At 39.9% G+C, this 19,480-nt stretch overlaps 2 protein-coding genes across 2 annotated transcripts; one reads left to right on the top strand and one right to left on the bottom strand.

Annotated features, from left to right (window-relative positions):
- Positions 1–10,091: 10,091 nt before the first annotated feature.
- On the top strand, positions 10,092–15,589 carry erlec1 (endoplasmic reticulum lectin 1). Its single transcript, XM_053333177.1, has 14 exons — positions 10,092–10,417; positions 10,567–10,671; positions 11,601–11,681; positions 11,825–11,902; positions 11,993–12,056; positions 12,150–12,193; positions 12,303–12,526; positions 12,694–12,835; positions 12,928–13,089; positions 13,174–13,233; positions 13,509–13,633; positions 13,713–13,790; positions 13,905–13,980; positions 14,683–15,589. Exons 1-14 carry the CDS (start codon positions 10,277–10,279, stop codon positions 14,752–14,754), a joined length of 1,452 nt encoding a protein of 483 aa, XP_053189152.1. The 5' UTR covers positions 10,092–10,276; the 3' UTR covers positions 14,755–15,589.
- Positions 15,590–17,160: 1,571 nt separating this feature from the next.
- gpr75 (G protein-coupled receptor 75) lies at positions 17,161–18,804 on the bottom strand. The gene has a single exon (XM_053333342.1). The coding sequence runs from the start codon at positions 18,802–18,804 to the stop codon at positions 17,161–17,163; it is 1,644 nt and encodes a 547-aa protein (XP_053189317.1).
- Positions 18,805–19,480: the final 676 nt, after the last annotated feature.

Genomic DNA, 19,480 nt, shown 5'->3' with positions numbered 1-19,480 from the left:
CCTTTGACCGAGTGTTAAAAAGACTTATTCACTGGCTGAGGAGATGAGAAAGGCACAGTGCCACATGGCTTGCAGTTGGCTACATGAAGAGTGTCAGACCACGGTTGGCAGTATTGGAGGAGACAGCTGTCTTCCAGTCACTCAGGGAACAAAAGTTCCTCCCAGATGTTCGGCGCTTAGAGCTCAGTCTGAATGAAAGAAATTTGAATATGAATTGAGGAAACTGCTGTAATTGTTTGTAAGTTGGTGCATTTCAATACCTGTTATATTCAATTCCGAGTATTTGCTTTTGATTCGAAATTGCCATATTCAAGAAATTTAAATGCAGCTGCAGAGTAAGCCTGAGAAATTCATATTTATGCAGTTCAAATTCAATCTGTGCTCAGGCTGATCTCTGTTCAAATTGAATGTGTTATACCACATCAGATCATATAAACAGACAGAATATAACTTAAACAGACAGCAGCCTAATACTGAGTTTTATGGCTACTGTGCATGGAAGAGATTCATCTACGTTCTGAGTACACCAGGATACAATACACTTGACAAGTTTAATTAGTGGAGTCTTAATTGGTTTGAGTCCTATAAAAAATATAATAAAATCCAATTAAGTTGTCACATTCGCTGTATTTTACACTGGACTTGTTCATATAGATCAAATACTTAATAAATCAATTCACCTGTCATCTTATGCATACATTGTTTAATCAGCAAAGCTTTTTCAATGTTTGACTTAGTTTCTACAGAAAGAATAATCAATCATTGATTCATTGGAAAAACCTAAGAACATTTAAGGGTCATAGCAAATAATACTAAAACACTAAAATTACAAAGCAAATGATAGAATCTGATATAAATGATGTAAAAATGTATATCTTATCATTTATTTCATTTACATTACATTTGAAATGCATGCTGTTGCATGAAGTAGTCAGGTTGTGATCTGATGTGCATAGAGTAGTCTCTGTGCCTAAATGCCACCTTTACTTTATTTACTTACTTTCTACTTTTCCCAGGATGCTTTAAAACAGCCCCCAGAATGTGTATGAACTACAGTGTATGGCATCATGCCATAGGTTATCTGTGTGGGTGGTGATTGTAACAGAGATAGCAAAAACAAACTGTAAAAGAGCAAGAGAGCAAGAGTGAGTCCAGGAGAGGAAGCGAGACTGTGCCCTGAGATTAAACACAACACAAACTTATGGCTGTGTGGATTTATGCTTTATTGTTTGTGGCTACTGTCTGAATTTAGTATCTCTTCCGCTTCACAACAGATTTCTTCCTGCAGGATTGCTTAACAATGGCCATAATGATTTTTTTCCCCAGATTAAACTTCATTGTTTCTGGACAGTACCTTGCATGAGATACTGTGCATTTTTTTGTTATATTTAATACACTATAGGGTGCTAATGTAACAAAAGAAGACTTGGGTTATACAGTATGGTGTTTTGTATAATGATGAGTGAATCATGAGCTAAAAGTATCCACTCAGCAGGTCATCTGTCAGGGTTGCTGATAGTACCAGCTGGCCCATTCTGGCTGCCAGGGGTACAGCCAGGTTAGAGGGTGGGCCTCCCACAATCATGGTTCTCCTTTCTATATCAGGGACTAGAAACACAGCCAAGCCTCAAGTTCCTCCAGAACAACAGCATAACTGATCCAAAAAAACAACAGAAGGAAAGGAGGAGCAGATTGCCCACGCAGCCATTCATGTCCAGCACATTACTGCAGGTCCTGAGTTCAAACTGGGTCAAGGATGAAATATCAGAATTACCGAGGCTACAAGATCAAAGGTGCAAGTGTGTGTGTGTGTGTGTGTGTGTGTGTGCGCATTATCCAGTAATGGCATTTTGTGGTCAGTAAAAATGATGAAAGTGTTGAGATGATAAAAAATTGAAAGCCTCCTGGACCTTACTGGCAGGCAGAAGATGAGTGTGTTTATAGGTTTCACCTGAATGGTTATCTGTGCATTTGTCCTGAAATAGTCCCTGCTATCAGCGTGTGTGACACAGCAGGACTAAAGAAGAAGAGTGCACGACTTCCTACTTTCAAAAACAAAGTTCACCATTTATAAATAGAACTAGGTCAAAGAGAAAAACAACATTTTTATTGTAATATTAAATTGACTCACGTTGTATACTGTCGTTGCCCGTGACAACAACTGATTTAACAGTGGACAAACCATCTCTCTCTCCTAATGAGAAAATACTAAAAGCTACTCCACTAGATATTAAATTTAAAACTGACCCATCTGTCATTCGAAAACCCTAACTGAGACCTAATAAAATCCTGATCTCAAGTATTCATTCACTGACAGGGGTTAATCAAAACATAAAAGAATATTCCACACTAACTGGGATTTTTAGATGAACAATGTACAAACTGCCTCTAAAGTAGTTGTAAATGAGCAGTGTGCAGAGAAAGCTGGACTGAGGATATCTGAGATCCTCAGTGTCTCTTCGATTTTGATTGAGTGTGCTGTGTGTAGTTTAATGATTCAGAGTACTGAGGTTCAAACTTTACTAGGTAGCCTTATTTTCATAGATTAGCCTGCTGTAGGGAGCATGTCTTTTTCAGTTTAGGATACATTTTTGTGTCCTGTAATGGGTTTAAAAATGTTTCCTTTTTACATTTGCTTTGTGTACAGATGTAACAAACAGGATACATTGTATTAATAATAATTGTAGTCCCAAATGTTGAATTATTCCTTTAAACATGCATCAATTGATATTTTTGTCACTTGGGAGCAGTGCAACGAACTATAAAAACAACCATGCCATGTTATCGCTGTATGATGTTGATTTAATAGTAATGATGATTTTTAATAGCAATATGACCTCTCCTTTCAGCCTTGTTTTGGTCTTCGCAACTCCTGAGGGAAACATCTGCCTCTTTGTTCACCAGCTAGTTGTTAACTTTGTGTGGGCTGTTTATTGCTGGGCAGGTTGTGGACAGTAGATTTATCAAAGCTTTTTTTTTCTTAAAGAGAAATTAAGTAAAAAAATCATCATCATGCACATGTGCATTTTTACGTGAGCATTCTTATTTGTGCCACTAGGCCTATGTGTACTCACACTAAAAGAGAATAAATGAAAATAGTGAAGATGTAATTAATTTCTCAGTGATATTCAAAAAGATTCAGAAATTAAGTCTTGTTGTAACAAGGTTAACCTGAAACACTATCAAGTCAAAATTACAGCTTGAGAGCAGAAGTCAGTCACAGCCAAATCTAACACTTTGAAGGAGGGCATGATTGTGTCCAAAAGTAAGAGATAATTACCCGCCCTGAGACACTTTTTGGAAGATTTAGAGGCTGACAATTAACTTTGTGAAGGAATGGCTCCCTTCATTAGCTTTAGCATCTAAGGTTTCTCAGATAATTTTCAAGAAATAGAATATTCATATCAAGCACTTTCTAGGTAAAATCACAGGCAAGTGAAATCAGTGTGACTACTGGAGAGGCTGGAGTTTATTTTGGCAGTGTACCACTACATCCCAGCAGCGCCGAGGGTGAGAAGCCAAGCACTCAGCTGTGAGGGGAGCGCAGGTAAAAACTGCAGATGCGTCATTAATTTATCCCAGTTTACATTGTGGCAGGGAGTTCAAAGCTTGCATTTTTGTATCTCTGTGTGTGTCCTTTGTCTTCCCTCTGGTCATCTGAGCCCAGCCTTTGAGACACATGGAGGCAGGTGGAGTAGCAGGTCAGAATAGAAGAGAAAGCAGCATGGATGCTGCCAGTCACACAGGGCCCATAAGACTGAGAGCCAGGCCCTGCCGGACCAGCTGGCAGATGGCTGCCTCAAGATAATGACCAGGTGACATCTGCAGAGTGAACAACCCATCAGGCTAACAGACTCACCTTTACCCACCAGGGAAGCTACCTCCCCTTACTTTTCCTGCAATTCCCTCGGGTTACACCCACAAACCAAGAAGTATAACAGAAGTTTATCGATTTACTAAGTTTCTCAACTCCCCGAAAAAGAGGTGTGAGAATGTTTTGAAAAAAACCTAGACAGATTTTATGTGGGTGTTTGAATTAGATTTTTTTTATTCACTAGAGATTCAGTCATTGCCTCCATCAATGCCAAAGAACTGGGAGTTAATTTGTCTCAGAACATTTTTTCCCTCTGATTCTAACCAAAAGAGCTTAAGACACCATATCATTGTCAGAAAAACCATATGGCTAAGTCATAATGTGATGCACAATCACACATTTTTTATTTGGCCCACAATGTTGTTATTGACAAGTAATTTTGAAAAGGAAAAGCTTGCGCCTTGTCTAAAGAATCTAACTCATACACCATGACTACGTGATGCTGTGCACAAAGGTCATCTTTTGACAGTCCCGAGATCATGAAAAGGTCAGATTCCTTGTGCCATTTGGAAAAGAGGCAGTGTGATATCAACCTGCCAATATACTTTAAGCATGTCTTTTTCATCTGACTGTTAACACCATACATTGCTTACTAAACAGTATGCTGTATAACTCCTGGCATCCTGATGTTAGGGGTGAAGTTAGGAAAACTTTGGAGTCTGAAAGAAAGAGGTAGCAGCAGTGTTGAATGAAAATTCTTTGGAAAATAACATTGCAGTTGCAACAGTTACAGTGCACGCAAAGTGAAAATGAAACATTGTTTCTGTGTTTCGCATTCTAGTGTTGAACAAACTGGAAAGTAAGTTAACGTTGCATATGGTGAGCCAGAAAGATGAGCCTTCAGAGGAGTTTTTGGCTCTTGGAGAGAGACCTTCAGTAACCTGTGGACAACATGGGTACAGCACAAGACGGAATAATGGTCATTTACTTAAGTTACTTAATTTATTTAAGTCAGATAAACCTGGATAAAAGGGACAACAACCAGAATAATGTGCATTATGTAAATGTACCTCTTTTGATTGGGCAGAATATGAATTTAAAATCAATTAGAATCACTCTCTTAACTGGCAGAGGCAGTGCATACAGTATAATGAACATTAGAACAAAGTGTAATAGAGGAAAACGATCTGCATACTAAGCACAATGATCACTTATTGCTATATATTATTTTGTCACATGTGGTTTGTTAAATGTGAGATTATTACATTGAGCAAACAGAAAATAACAAATCATCTACAACAAGTACTTCTAGATTAATTATGTTAACTTTGACTCAATGTCATTGGCGTGCCCATGGCCTCTTTTGCTCATTAGATATATGCTATAAACCAGGAGCCTTGATACACACATTTTACAGTGAAATTATCACATACACGCTGGCTTTCAATTAAACAAAGAGGCTTTGTATTTCTGGATGTTTTTATGTTTTGAGGACTAGGCTTATTGTCTACTTAGTATGAATATTTATTTTTATAACTCATTTGAATAGTATCAAAAGGTTAAATCATAGGCCTACATTAAACTGTTGCCCTGGTTTCCTTCAACTGTCAGCCATTAGTTTCTACTGCTGCTTTGTCTTTGTCTTAGTGTTATAATTGATCAAAACGTCCATAAAGTGTCCATTTTCTGTCCAGTTGGTCAAGAGCTCTGTTTATCACCTTGAGTTGTTTGGTCCTCAACAGTGAAGAAACACTAAATGATTTTCTCTCTCAAAGTCTCCCTAAGCTCTTCTAGCTTATGCACACTGCTTAGGATGCATTCTCAAGTAGTTAACCCACTTTCTGAAGTTCCTTCTAGACAAAACGCACTTCTGGGGTTTCACTGACTTTTTGTGTTCGAGCGTAGCTTCTCGAGACCCGCGGAAAGAGCTTAAAGTCTCTAACAATGCACACAATGTTTACATAAACATCCATCATCACCTTAGAGAGTGGTCATGGTTTAAACAGGCTGCTTTAGTTGTGATGAAGCTGTAATTAGAGGTTGCCCCAAGCAGTGAACTTCATGAAAGAAACAGGGCTATATATAAAAAATAAATATCACATCCAAATAACTCAGACAAGAGTTGTATTCATGTAAGTAGAGGAGCAACTCATAAACACCCAAACATTTACCCTATAAGGACCGTAACCTTGACTGATGTAAAACATAGCTGATATGAATTTAATTATGGGCTCAGAGCCAATTTGACGCATTCAGGGTCTCAGAGATGCTCCTTCTCCATTGACCCTTCTTTGATAATCTCATATAAAAGCTAAGCCTTGGTCACAGGCAAATACAGCAAGGATCAGCTCCGTGACTATCTGGAGCTCATCCAGATCCATCCAAACAGAAATACTCTCTCATTACCTTCTCTGCGGGGGTGTGCGAGCTGCACTCTGATCTACTGGCATGGTTAAATCCATTTCTCTCATGTTTCTATGTTGTTTTGCTTCTTTGCAGCATCTATTCAAGCAGTAGCCCTATACAAGATTCAAAATTCAGACTATAGCAGCTTCAGTTTGACTAAAACACAATAGGTGCTTGAGTGACAGCTGAGTACATGCAAAGCAGACAAAATTAGGAGAGTTTGCTCAAGCATGCTTTAAAATGCTTATCAGGAAGCATACCACATGTTCTGACACTTCACTCCTTATGCTGGTAAACACATCTACCAGTTTGCTAAGGATTATTCAAAATGGTAAAATCTGTTCAGGTCTTTTGGTGCTTTCAAACTAAGTACACAAATGGAGACTGTGTAATTGAGGATGACGCAAAAAGCATGATGTAACGTTTACATGCAAACTCATGACATTATTTTATTTATTTCATGTCTGTGATTGATTTGTGCTACCTACTTTGTGTTTGCTTTTTGATCCTATGGTTGCGTGTTTGCTTATTTATGTGAATTACATGACTTTAGTATTTGTTTGTGTTTTGAAGTGAGATTCTTTCTATAAGCCTCCAGGGTTTTGGTTTTTTTTACATCTCACCTGCACAATTTACTTCTTGTTGTTGTGTTTCTGCTGCTTTGTTTTACTGTGCAAAGAAAGAAAGAAAGAAAGAAGCTGGCAACATTAATGTGTGTACTACAATAATCATAATTGATTAATGAGATATGTAAAGGAACAACAGTTTTTTTTAGGGGACATTTATTTCTTAAAAAAATACACAAGAAATACAACATGTAGAAATGCTCTACCCAAATCAATACTGAATGTCATTAAGACAATCTACCCAAAGTGACAATATTGATCTGACATCTGACATATTCTATGTGTATTTTTGGGTGACAGCTCAGGAGACATCTTAATCTCACTCGAGACCTTCAAATGCCAAGATTCATTTCTCCCTGCTCCCTTTGGAATGATGTTATTATGGTTGGGGAAATGACAGTTGTATCAATTATGCATAAGGTGAGGGTTTGTGAAAGACATCTATGCAAATCAGATTCACCACATGGATGGCTGTGAAATAAATGGTAATGTGCATTTCAAACTGGTGAGTTGGGTAAGTTTCCGCCAGTCAGGCTTCCAAAGAAGTCTGAAAATAACTCTGTTTTAGGTTTCAGGACACAGTGATGTGACTAAAAGTTCTGGAAAATATGCTACGCTGTGAGTGATTCTTCTTCCATTAATTTAGAGTCGGTTAGCTTAACTTAGCATAAAAATTGGGGTGAAGCTAGCCTAGCTCTGTCCAAAGGTAAAAGATCCACCTACCAGCACTCTGAATTTCACAAGTGAACACCTTTTACCCCATTTGTTTAAAATCAAGTGTAAAAAACAACAATTCACCATTTTACAGAGCCAGAGGGTTTCCAGTCTTTATGCTAAGCTAAGCTAATCAAGTGCTGGCTCCAACTACATATTTACCTCATCTAGCTCTCAGGAAGAGGGCCAATTATTAAGCATGTTTTAATCAGAAAATCTTGACTGAAAGACCACTCACTACCTTTTTCAGGAGCTTTCTAACACATCTCACAGTCTGCCTCAATTGATGAAGTTGAGTTCAGGGCATGGAGCAAACACAATCACAACTTAGAAAACTCCATGTGAGATGTGGTTAAAAAATTCAGTAAGTGGACCTTGAGTTAAGAAATGTTTTTGCAAGGTCGAGAATGATGTAATAATAGCTAGAGAAATATGATTATACCAATTTATGTTGTTTATCAAATACACAGGCAAGAGAAATCAGTTTAAAAAAGAAATCCTGGTTGAATACATTATAATTCAATGGCAAAATAATAGTTACCACAGAAACAAAATGTATTATACCCTATCTATCATTCTGTCCATGTATGTATGTTTGTGTGTCTGTATGAAATTTACAGACATACATGCATACATAAATGTTTACATCTACATGTATTATATACATGGGAGACAGATGTGAATAGAAGCTGTATGTATGTAAGCAGAGAGGAGTGGTTGTATATGGTGAATGATCTAGTGGGATGTTCTCTTGCTTGTATCCTTCCCTGTTCCTCCATATCCCTTTTCTGCACCTAATCCTCTCACTCTTTGTCTCGAAATCTCTTTTATAATCTCTCTCCTTTCTCCTGGTTGTTTGTGCTGCCCATTCTCATATCAACAGCTCCACCAACAGGTGGAAAAATGCCTGTCTCAGCTTTAGACTCCCCATGTTTCCATCAGTTCAAGGCGCTCTCTACATTTCCTCCTGACAGTGAAATGCAACACCACATATTTTGAAGGTCTATGTCTTAAATTTTAGTGTAACTGAGAAGTGTTTCTGTGTGAACCATTCAGGTTGGTGGTGGGTGGGGGGATTTATTGTCATTCAGCACACACGACAATGCTGAATCAACAGAGTCGCAGGACAAAAGAGTGAGGACACATCATGTTGGCATCAAAACTGCTCTCTCCATTGCTCGTACATAAGTCAGCCAACATAATATCCTGGAGATGCTCAGTAAATCTCCTTCTCAGCAGGATCTACAATCTACATACTGTCTTTAATCTTGTGACATGCTTATAGACCTTATTATAATAATAATATCTGTGAGACATCTGCTCACACTGATGCAATTAATAGTTCTAAAACCATCCACAGGGGGACAGAGATGAGACTATCTGCCTTTATTACATGATGTGGAAACCATATTTAAACTCAAAAGGAGGCTTTACGGGTATTGCTCTGCATATGAGGATGTGATTCATTTAGCAAGAAATAAAGGGAATGGTGTTTGACCAAGAATTTTTGGTCAGCTAGAGAAGTGATGCTCACAGCCTTTTTGCACGGCAGCCAGATAAAATAAACTTCTTTCATTTCTGACATCTACATGTGTGCATGGGTTATCATGCATCTCTAAAACAAAAAAGGTCTGTTCACTTGTACGAGCATCATTACAGATCATACCACCAAGAGATAAATGAAAATGTATCTCTTAATTTTGCATCATAACATAAGGCATGACTGGTCAATTTACACAGTTAATTTAAGTATCCTCATATAGTTTACACATATATTTAAACTGACTTAATTTAAACAATAGTGTACATACTAGTTTTATTATTAACCCCCATTTATATATTGTGCCATCTACAGTATGTAGGCTTTAGTTTTCCCATTTTATCTTCCCTCAATAAATGAATGAACGAAAAATCATCTTATCATCTCATCTTAAACCATTCCCCAGACATTCCACCTGGTATATTTTGTACACTTTAGGATGCCTGCAAGGATTTAAATGACATCCTGTGTGTTTAACAATGTTTGACTGTACAAAATGAGTTTGCTAAAGGGGATTTAAGAGGCCCTGTCAAAGCTCTGCTGTGCAATGATCAACTATTGTATCAGACAAATGTAAATGTCAGTGATATAAATACATTAGATAATGTAATTATAACATTCTGCATAATTACATGTAAATTTTGGCATTTAATATATAAGGCTGAACTTTTATTATAATTCACATAACAAATACAGAGTGAGTGAAACACTATATGATGCCACAGGGGAACTTCCTCATTGATGTATTTGCAGTTTTAGACTAGAAGTCCTTTTTCATATTGGTAAAGAACTGCAGTGAAACAAGGTAGGGGAAAATACAAATCTATAATGTACTAAAACCGCTGTCTAACTAAAAGTGAGTCTTATTTTTGCTACTCAACACATACAACTGTCAATATCTCGTCCTGCCGCCAGGGGGCGCTGCTGTTACTTAAACCCACAACAAACGGGCGGAACTCGACGTGGCAAATAAACAGCTCACTTCCTGTGCAGTTTGTAGTGTATTGACATCTTGACATCCGCTTTACTCAGTCATATCCTAGCGTCTATCTAAAGCTGACTCTCTCGGACTTTGTTGTGGTTTTGAATTCCTCACACATGCAGGTGTTAATGTGAGGGGACGCCGGTGTCTTACATGAGGAGCGGTGTTTAGGAGCTCAGCAGCCGGGACAGGAGATGATGGCCGGGCTGCTGCTGCTGCTTCTCGGTGGGCTGCTGGAGGTCTGCAGCGGCGTCTCTGCTAACAGAGGGGGATATCCCACATTTACTGACGAAGTCCCTTTTAAAATCAGCTGGCCGGGCGTTGAATTCTCGCTGGTATGTAATGTGATGAACACACATTTACTATAACAGATGAAGTGTAACTGCATCCTGCTTATCTGTGTAGTGCTCTCCTCAGAGTCAGTTTCTCTTCCGTTTATACCACACATTATATCTCTGCTAACTACACGTATGTTTCATTGCAGCCAAAGTCAGGCGGGCTTTACCACGAAGATGACTTCGTCATTATGACAACAACAGAAAAGGAGAAGTATAAATGCATCCTGCCTTCCCTGACAGCTGGAGACGAGGTAAGAGGCTGAAAACCCCCTGCCAGTCTTTTCCTGTTTACATTTAATGCATGACTAAAATGTCGCCAGCCGAACAGGTGTTCAACTGTCTCTCTTTTATTAATCAATTTAACATACACTCATCGGCCACTTTATTAAGAACACATGTGCTAATGCATGTATGGTAATGGATTGCACAAAATATTTGGAATATAATTCAGTCAATCTTAATTTATTTATATAGCGCCATGGCACTTCACATATAGACCTAGATCATACTCTATACATTTAAATTAAAGAGACCCAACATTTCCACATAAGCAAGCACTTGGCATCTCAATACACCACCATCACACACTAGGACCTCAGTAAGCTTGTTAAATGTAGAATGCAAGGCAGAGCTGCTGTATTGAATTGCATTATATTGCATAGGTGTATCTAAGTGTCTGGTAAGTGTATATACTGTTTTATTTATGACATTATGCCACAAGTTATTAGCTTAAGACAGCTGTCAATGAAGTCATTTTAGACAGCTTGATGTTATCTCACAAAGTAAAGCTGGCTCAATGAAACGCATGCTATACAAGTCCAGACACACATCAGTTGAGACACTGCTGTACTCCTTAATTGTTTAAACATTTCAGGAAGATGAAGGTTTGGATTATTCTGCAGTTTTGTCAGGAGAGGTGTGCAGTCTGTGTAACATTTTGTTAAATAAGTCTTTTATTGACTGAGCTATAATACACTCATTTTATCAGACAAGTTTGATTTCTTCCTTTTCCCACAGAAGTAGGATGTTGCTGTGAGTGAAAACGTTTATCAGTTATTTTGAATGTCATGACGACAACCTACATTATGTTCCTCATGTGTTGACTGGCACACTTCCCTACACGCTGCCTTGTCTCTCTCACTCCGTGACATTTGTCTGGTGTCTTTTTTTGTTGTCTCAGGATGATGATAAGGAGTACGGCGGGCCCACTCCGGGAGAACTCTTAGATCCACTATTCAAACGAAGCAGCTGCTCTTACAGGGTGAGACTATTCATGTTTCACTTCCATTTTGCTTTCATTTAACTAAACCTCTCAGTCAAAACTGAAACTATGTTCAGATGGGGGTCATACTACATTAACAGAGCATAACCAAAAACATTCTCTTGGCTTGTTAACATTTTCAGATTGAGTCATACTGGACATATGAAGTGTGTCATGGAAAACACATAAGGCAGTATCATGAAGAGAAGGAGACTGGTCAGGTCAGTGTTCTTTGAGGATAAAATCATTTTCAGAAGCTTTTCTCTTAGTACATTATGTACTGAAAGTAATCATCTCACATCATTACACAGAAAATCAGTGTTCAGGAGTACTTCCTGGGGAATCTGGCACAGAAGACGCAGACTACAGCGACAGGTACATTTTTTTTCTGAGTGTAATATGATGAAATTTTTTTTCACAACACTTTCAGTGTTATTGAGAACTAATGCTAGGATTTTTAATTTTCAGATAAAGTTGAAGAGACAGAAAATGTAAAATCAGCTGAAACTGAAGTAAGTGAAGTAACGCAACTGAAAAACCTACCAAATTTGCCTGGCTTGCTCTCATCTCTCACATTCGCTGCCTCTTCTCTGTTTTGTTCTGTTTTTCCCTGGCATCCAGGTGCACTCAAAGAATATAGAAGGTCAGCTCACGCCGTACTACTCACTGGAGATGGGCAATGGGACTCCTTGTGTGCTGAAGCAGAACCAGCCACGCGCAACATCTGTGCTGTACGTCTGTCATCCAGAGGCCAAGCATGAGATCTTGTCCGTCGCTGAGGTCACGACCTGTGAATATGAGGTGGTGGTGCTGACCCCGCTGCTCTGTGCACACCCAAAATACAGGTAGAGCTGTCAGAACAACTTGATTTTATACTTACGGGAATACGCCACTGTTTATGATGTTGTCAAATGCTGTTTTCCTCTGTTTCAGGGTTGTACTGAAATGCATTTTCCAGCAGATGAGATTCCTGCTTACATCTTGTTTTCCAAATTTGATATTTTCCCTGCAGGTTCAAGTCCTCCCCTGTGAATGCCATCTTCTGCCAAGCTTTGGCCGGCTCCCCTCTGCAGCCTCAGCGACTTGCCCAGTTGGATAAAGAGACAGAAGAGCAGCTCAAACCTCCTTTTAGCGCCACCTCCGAGGCCAGAGAGGTAAGAGATTGACAGACAAGACGAGGGAGGGGAAAATGGGTACTGTGCATACCGATGACACCCGGCTCATTTATATCTATGACATGCTGCAGGAGGAGGCCGCACCTATAAGAGAAGAGGCTTTCACTTCCACTCACAAACCCATGACTGTGGGCGGGCAGACTCAGGTCACTGTCGGGACCACTCATATCTCTCGCCTGACGGATGACCAACTAATCAAGGAGTTCCTGAGTGGTTCATATTGTCTGCACGGGGTGAGGCATGCTCAGCCATAGCACCAAGTAGTGTTAATTAAACTACACAGTAGCATACAATCCTTTTTAATGTGTGTCTTTCAGGGAGTAGGGTGGTGGAAATATGAATTCTGTTACGGAAAGCATGTCCATCAGTACCATGAGGTAAGTAAGAGTCAAATGTAAAATCAAATATATTTGTAGTCACAGTTTAAGTTGTTCGACATGGCTGTGAGGCAGCAACCATCCGTCAATCTGATGATTATTTTGTCTTAGTTGTTAGGTCTATAAAATGTCTAAAAAAATACGGCTGCCAGCATCGATTTATTGAGTAATAATCTAAGCTTTAATTGTCTGTCAAATATGGAAGAGTTAGAATTTTACCTGCATCAAAGTTATTAGTTGTATAAGACTGTTATTAATGTTTCCTGGTGTTTCAGGATAAAGAGCAGGGGAAGAATATTGTGGTGGTGGGCAGCTGGAATGCTGAGGAGCACATCGACTGGGCCAAGAAGAACGTCGCCCGATCCTACCAGCTCAAGGATGATGGAGTGCAGAAAGTCAAGTATGCCATTACTTTAAATCCTGACTTTGATTCAAGTTAAACCCTGCTGTTATTAATTTCTGTTTTTTTTTTACTTAAGGTTGGTTTCTCACTTGTATGGCCACGGGGATGTGTGCGATCTGACAGGGAAGCCCAGACAGGTCATTGTCAAGCTCAAGTGAGTAACCAGCACCGGTTCAGTGTCGCTGCCCTGAGTCAACACATGAGTAAGACAATACCCTGATAATTCTCTCTGTTGATTCACTCATGTAATTTCTCTTCTGTCTGTCAGATGCAAGGAGTCTGAGTCTCCCCATGCTGTCACTGTCTATATGCTAGAGCCTCAGACTTGTCAGTACATTCTTGGGGTAAGTTCACTAGTAACCAGTGAGTCACATGCACTGAAAAGTCACACATGCTTCACAACATGATGAGAATGAGATTTTGAATGTAATGAAAGTGTTATTTTGAATTATAACTGATTAATTATTCATTTACACCGTAGTTCATATGATCAGTGGGATAAGCGAGGTGAAACTTAAGTTAAATAAAAGTTTTGTGCAGCAGGCATTTTAACATGTCAAACACAGGTGAAACTATTGACATTATTAATTGCGACATTGCATTGCAGAAATGACTGAAACTGAGCTGTCGTTAACGTTAAGTTCCAGCTGTATATTTGAATGTAAAAACCAGCAGTTGAAGATGAATTTGCATGTTTCATTAGCACACCGTAAACAAATGAGGAACATGCAGTCAAAAGAAATATATAGCTTGTGTTCCTGGTAATGTTATTTTTAAATCATGGATCAGGAAGGGGTGGAATTTGCTTTAGCTTCCAATAGAAGCAAGACAGAAAAAAGGTTTGGGAATCATTTTTCTGGGTTTAACAGCTTTCAAGTCTGTCTATCAAGTATGTGTTGATGCCATATAACAATGACTGGCAGCAAATTTCTTTATAAAATCTAACGATGCTGGCAGGGTGCAGACAGCAGCAGAAATAATAAAAAACAGGAGGACGTCAACCTACCAGTGATTGACATCCTTTTTCTTTTCTTTTTTTTCCTTAGGTTGAGTCTCCGGTCATATGCAGGATTCTTGACACCGCCGATGAATATGGACTTCTGTCAGTCTCCAGCTAAACTGACAAAGATCATATGACAGCCAGAGTGCATGAAGGACATGGAGAGGACGGACAAAGAATTGTTCACTTGAAGAAAGACACCATAAAACAGAAGCATGTGTGGTGGAGGAAAAGAGATGCCCATGACACTGCACTAAAAGGCAAACGTAGAGTTTAAATGATGGTAAAAGTTGATCTTGAGGCTGGACTTCATGTAGCCCAGGAGAAGAGACCCACCACCAGATGCCCTGATCTGTGCAACGGGCCGTGCTACATCTTCCAGTCTGACTTTGTGAAAACAAAAAGAAAGGGGGCTGACGCCTCACTAAACAAGGAGGCGGATTTATTGCTTGTATTCATATCTATGCTTTCACTTTGTGTTGATTTATGGCAAAGGAGTGATGAATCAGGGGATTCGTAATCATCAGGTGAAATCAACAATACTCATGGTGGTTCTGTTGTCGAAGTTTGAAGTTTAATTGTTTAAGTTCTGTATTGTCTGTGTCTGTGTTTGTGTGTGCTTGTGGGGTGGGGGGGTGATGAAATGATTACCTGCTTGACTGAAGAATTTTGCACTTGTAGATATGAGAAAAAAAGCAAGTCTGAAAATGTTATGCAGCAGTGAGAATGTGTGCTGTGTTAATTTAGAGAATGAGTGAGTGTAACTTAAATGTTAGGAGGATGCTGTGGAATAGCAAATGATTAAAATTTTGTATAATATACAGAATGTCTGTGGATAAGAGGTATTCTGTGGTTTTATGAATATGCACACTGGGATCTCAATCACTACTGTATCACAGGGACAAAACCAATACATTTGCAGAAAAGAATAAAACGAAAACATGAAATCTAATTTATAGTGTTGCGTTATCACAGGAGAAATATTAGACTTAGATGTAAGGACAGCATGGGAACATGTATCCGTTTATTATGTCTAGAGATATTTAGTCAATTTCCATCACATTGGCAGAATGAGTTTTTTGTAAGTGATGAAGTAACTTCACTCTTTAAAATCAGGGTGAACCATGTGAGGCACATGCAAAATAATAAGCCTATCATTTCTCTCCTGGAAAGAACACACTGTATGTTGATCCTCCATTGAAGGCCAGCTACTGGTTCAAGTTGCCATGGTGAATTTAAGGCCACCAGAGGGTGCTGACGCCATGACAATGGTATAATCTCCCTCTATGCAAACCTTTTTTTGTCATTCAAAATAAAACAACTGGAACAATGTATCATCACAATTTAAGATCAAATTAACATTGTGGTGTAGAGCAGTAGCCACTTCACTTATTTGTATTGTACAACTCAGGCATTTATCATTTTCAAATAATGGCCAGAGATGTAATTTCACTGTATGCAGCAAAGAACTCCAGCACTAATTTAAAAGCTAAGCATGTAGACGTATAATGAAAGGATTTCTGAAGCAGATTTTCAGCTTCTATATTCATTAAGTCAAAGGATTGAAGTCTTCATATCCTTAACATGAGCATAAGGACAGGTGTATAACCCCAGCAGACATGAGGCCTAACATGCTGATAGGCAACCTGTATTTTTATCTGTGGTTCAAAGTTAATTCTTAATTGGAGATAGCAACTGAGAAAGCAACCTCACCACAAGGTCCATTTAGAGACTGTTCTGGAGCTTTCACTCATAATATTTCCATCATTTACATGGACGGTTTACATTTACATGGATTAAATTGTGCAGAAAAAATGGAAATATAAACATACAGTTCCATGACAACTGGACAAACTTCACACCACTGATAAAAACTCATGTGATATTGAAGGCTGCAGAGCAGTTGTAAACTGACTTAATTGTATTTCTAACATTTCTATTAATGGTGAAACAGTGAAAGCACAGATCAGCTGCACTTGCCAAACATTTATTGAGTTAGAAAGTGTATGAGGTTCACAAATACAGTTTTCTTAAGAAGCAAAAAGTCCATCAAAGTGCAACCGCATGCCATCAACAGCCATATGTGGGCCTGTGCAGGATTTCATAGCAGCCTGACATTAATGCAGTTGATTTCAGTGCTCAGCAACTTCAACCAGAGAGGAGGCAGCAGTGAACCCACTATTGCAGTCTCTGGCGACGATGAAGACCTACAGAGTTTTGGGTTATAATGGCACATGCGTGCGCAACAATTGTATGAAAATGCAGTATCTGTTAAAAAAGTCAATTCAATAACAGTAAATAGTTTTTTGGAACAGACGCTTTTATTACAAATCTCTTGTGTCTAATTCTGCTTCTTTGATGTTTCAACTCGTGAACTCTACATGTATTTTCACTGTAGAACAGAACAAAATGGATAATACTGAATCGAAAACCATGAGACTGGCTGTTATCGTGTTACTGTTTTGATTCACATTTTATTTAAAGCCATGGTGAGATTGTCCAAGCCTGTTCGGCAGCTCTTTGTTTAGACGGAAGGAATGGGAATCTGGTGCACTGAGGTACTTTCAAAGTCTTGTAGTGCGTCTTGGTGAGTGTGGTAGTGCATGGCTACATAAGACTTGGCAAACGCAAATGTCTGAGAGCTGACAGGTTGCAGGCTTGTGGGGGAGCTGGGCCCTGCAGAGGGACTACTGTTGTATATACTGTAGTAGGGCTCGATGCGGGTGTTGATGGGTGTAGATGTACTTGGGGGGCGAAGTTTACGCACACCTGTGGCCCTTGGACTACCAGCACAGTCTCTGGAGTGACTTGGCCCACAAGCCTGGTCTACTAGCCTCCTCTGAGGCTTTGGTGACAGTACATAGGCTGAGTTGGTCTCATGATGGGAGGATTTATTTCTATTGACTTCCAGGCTACCCTTTCCCATCGCGTGCAGGCGAGTCTTTTGCTTGCAACAGAGAAACCCCAGTGCTGCCCACTGAATACAGCACAGCACACGGCGGCGGAGCCCTGCACTGTTGCGTGAGTAGACAAAGGGATTGATGCCTGATTTGAGAAAAATGAGCACAAAGCCACACAGTTCAAACTGGTAATGTGCAAAGCTACTTTCTGGGGACAAAACATCCTGTGCCAGTGAAATTCCCATTGGCAAGCAGCAAAGCAGCACAGAGAACACTATAACTACACAGGTGACAACTGCCTTAGAGTCTTTGGCTGTGGCCAAGTTGACTGTGGACACTAGCTGACAGCAGGTGGCTCCTTGGGCAGCCCCTGGAACCAGAGGCTGGCTGTTCCTGTTGCCATAAGAGTGTGTCTGAACGTTCTGCAGTTTGTTGTAAGCCTGGTTACAGTAGAGAGAAGGGCCCTGAACAGCACACTGCATGCTCTCAAAGCCTGCTGCAATGAGAGGTGGTGGGGGTGGAGGGCATGTGGCATCAACAGTGATGATGGGACATTTCCTTACTTGTGCATTCTTCCGCAGTGTCTGAGCAATCATCAGATAAGATACAGAAACCACAGCTACACAGAATGCAAAGTCTGCCAGGTAGACATACAACACAACCCTGGCCTGTCCACCTCCCAGGCCAAAGTGGGGCAAGCAGGGTCCATCTCTGCGTGGGTATGCTCGCATGGTAAGGAGAGCAGCCATGGTGAAGCTGGATGTCCACAGCAGGGCAGTGAGGGCCAACGTGCAAGGGAAGGAGGCGGTGCGGTTAGGCTGCTGTCCCAGGACCATGCGCAGTCTGTGCAAAGCAATGACAGCCACCGTCTCCAGCGACATGATGATGAAGCCCGAGCTGGTCAAGTGGAAAGCAAAGCAGAAACTCTTTGAGACGCCATCCCCTCCGCCTGCATCCAGGAAGAGCACCAGTGCAAACATGGGGGCGGTCACGCAGCAAATGAACAAATCACAAAAGGACAGGTTGAGGATCATGAAGTCAAAGTTGGTGCGGAACTTGCGAAACGCTGGGTCAAAAAAGGACAAGAACACCACGAGATTCCCATAAGAGCCCAAGCAGAAGATGAAGATTAGGAGGAGAGAGCAAAAGGTCAAGGTAGCGGTGTGGATGACAGCCCAACCGGAAGGGGTCTGTGTGCCTAGGGTGCCATTGAAGTTCTGCTGTCTTGGCACATCCACCAGGTCTGATGGTGTAACAGTGGTGTTCATTGTATCATTAACAATTTACGAGGATCCCACAGTCATCAATTTGAACATTATTATTCCTCTGTATGGAAGAAGCACATGAAGATGACAGTATCTGCTGCCTCTGCCATTGCTGCCACCTTGGTAGAATGCTACAAGGGATACAAAGTCATATATTAGACATTATACTGTGCAGGAAATCACATTTCATGGTTGCAGTTGTTGAACGAGAGCAATTAACATTATTATATTATATAACATGTTGAATTAGAAGCTGTGATACACAGCTACAGTAAGCTATAGCTATGCACCAATGCATTTGACCAATTATACCTCCCCCCTCTCCCCCCATCACACACACAAACACACACACACAACGTCTGCTGAAATCCAAAGGAATAATGTCTACATCAGTTTTCCTATTGTATCTAGTGTTCAAGCCATTATATACGGCTTGGACCATGTAAATGGACGACGAGAAAATATAACCTACCATCTTTAATCGATCGTGCGTCGGTCATCATCATTATTTCATACAGCCCATCTTCATTTTTGAAGCAGTGTGATAGTAAGTGAACGCACCGCGGTTTTGCAAAGAAAAGAAAGAAAAAAAGAAAAACGTTTTTCAGTAGCTCATCCAAAAGGTCCATTGACAAATACGGATATGAAATACATTTCCTTTTATGCTTATATGTTATCT

This window comes from Scomber japonicus, chromosome 14 (genome assembly GCF_027409825.1).
Source record: "Scomber japonicus isolate fScoJap1 chromosome 14, fScoJap1.pri, whole genome shotgun sequence".
In the NCBI taxonomy this organism is placed as follows: domain Eukaryota; kingdom Metazoa; phylum Chordata; class Actinopteri; order Scombriformes; family Scombridae; genus Scomber; species Scomber japonicus.
The sequence above is the reverse complement of the archived record's forward strand: the minus strand, read 5'-3'. Positions and strand labels throughout refer to the sequence as shown.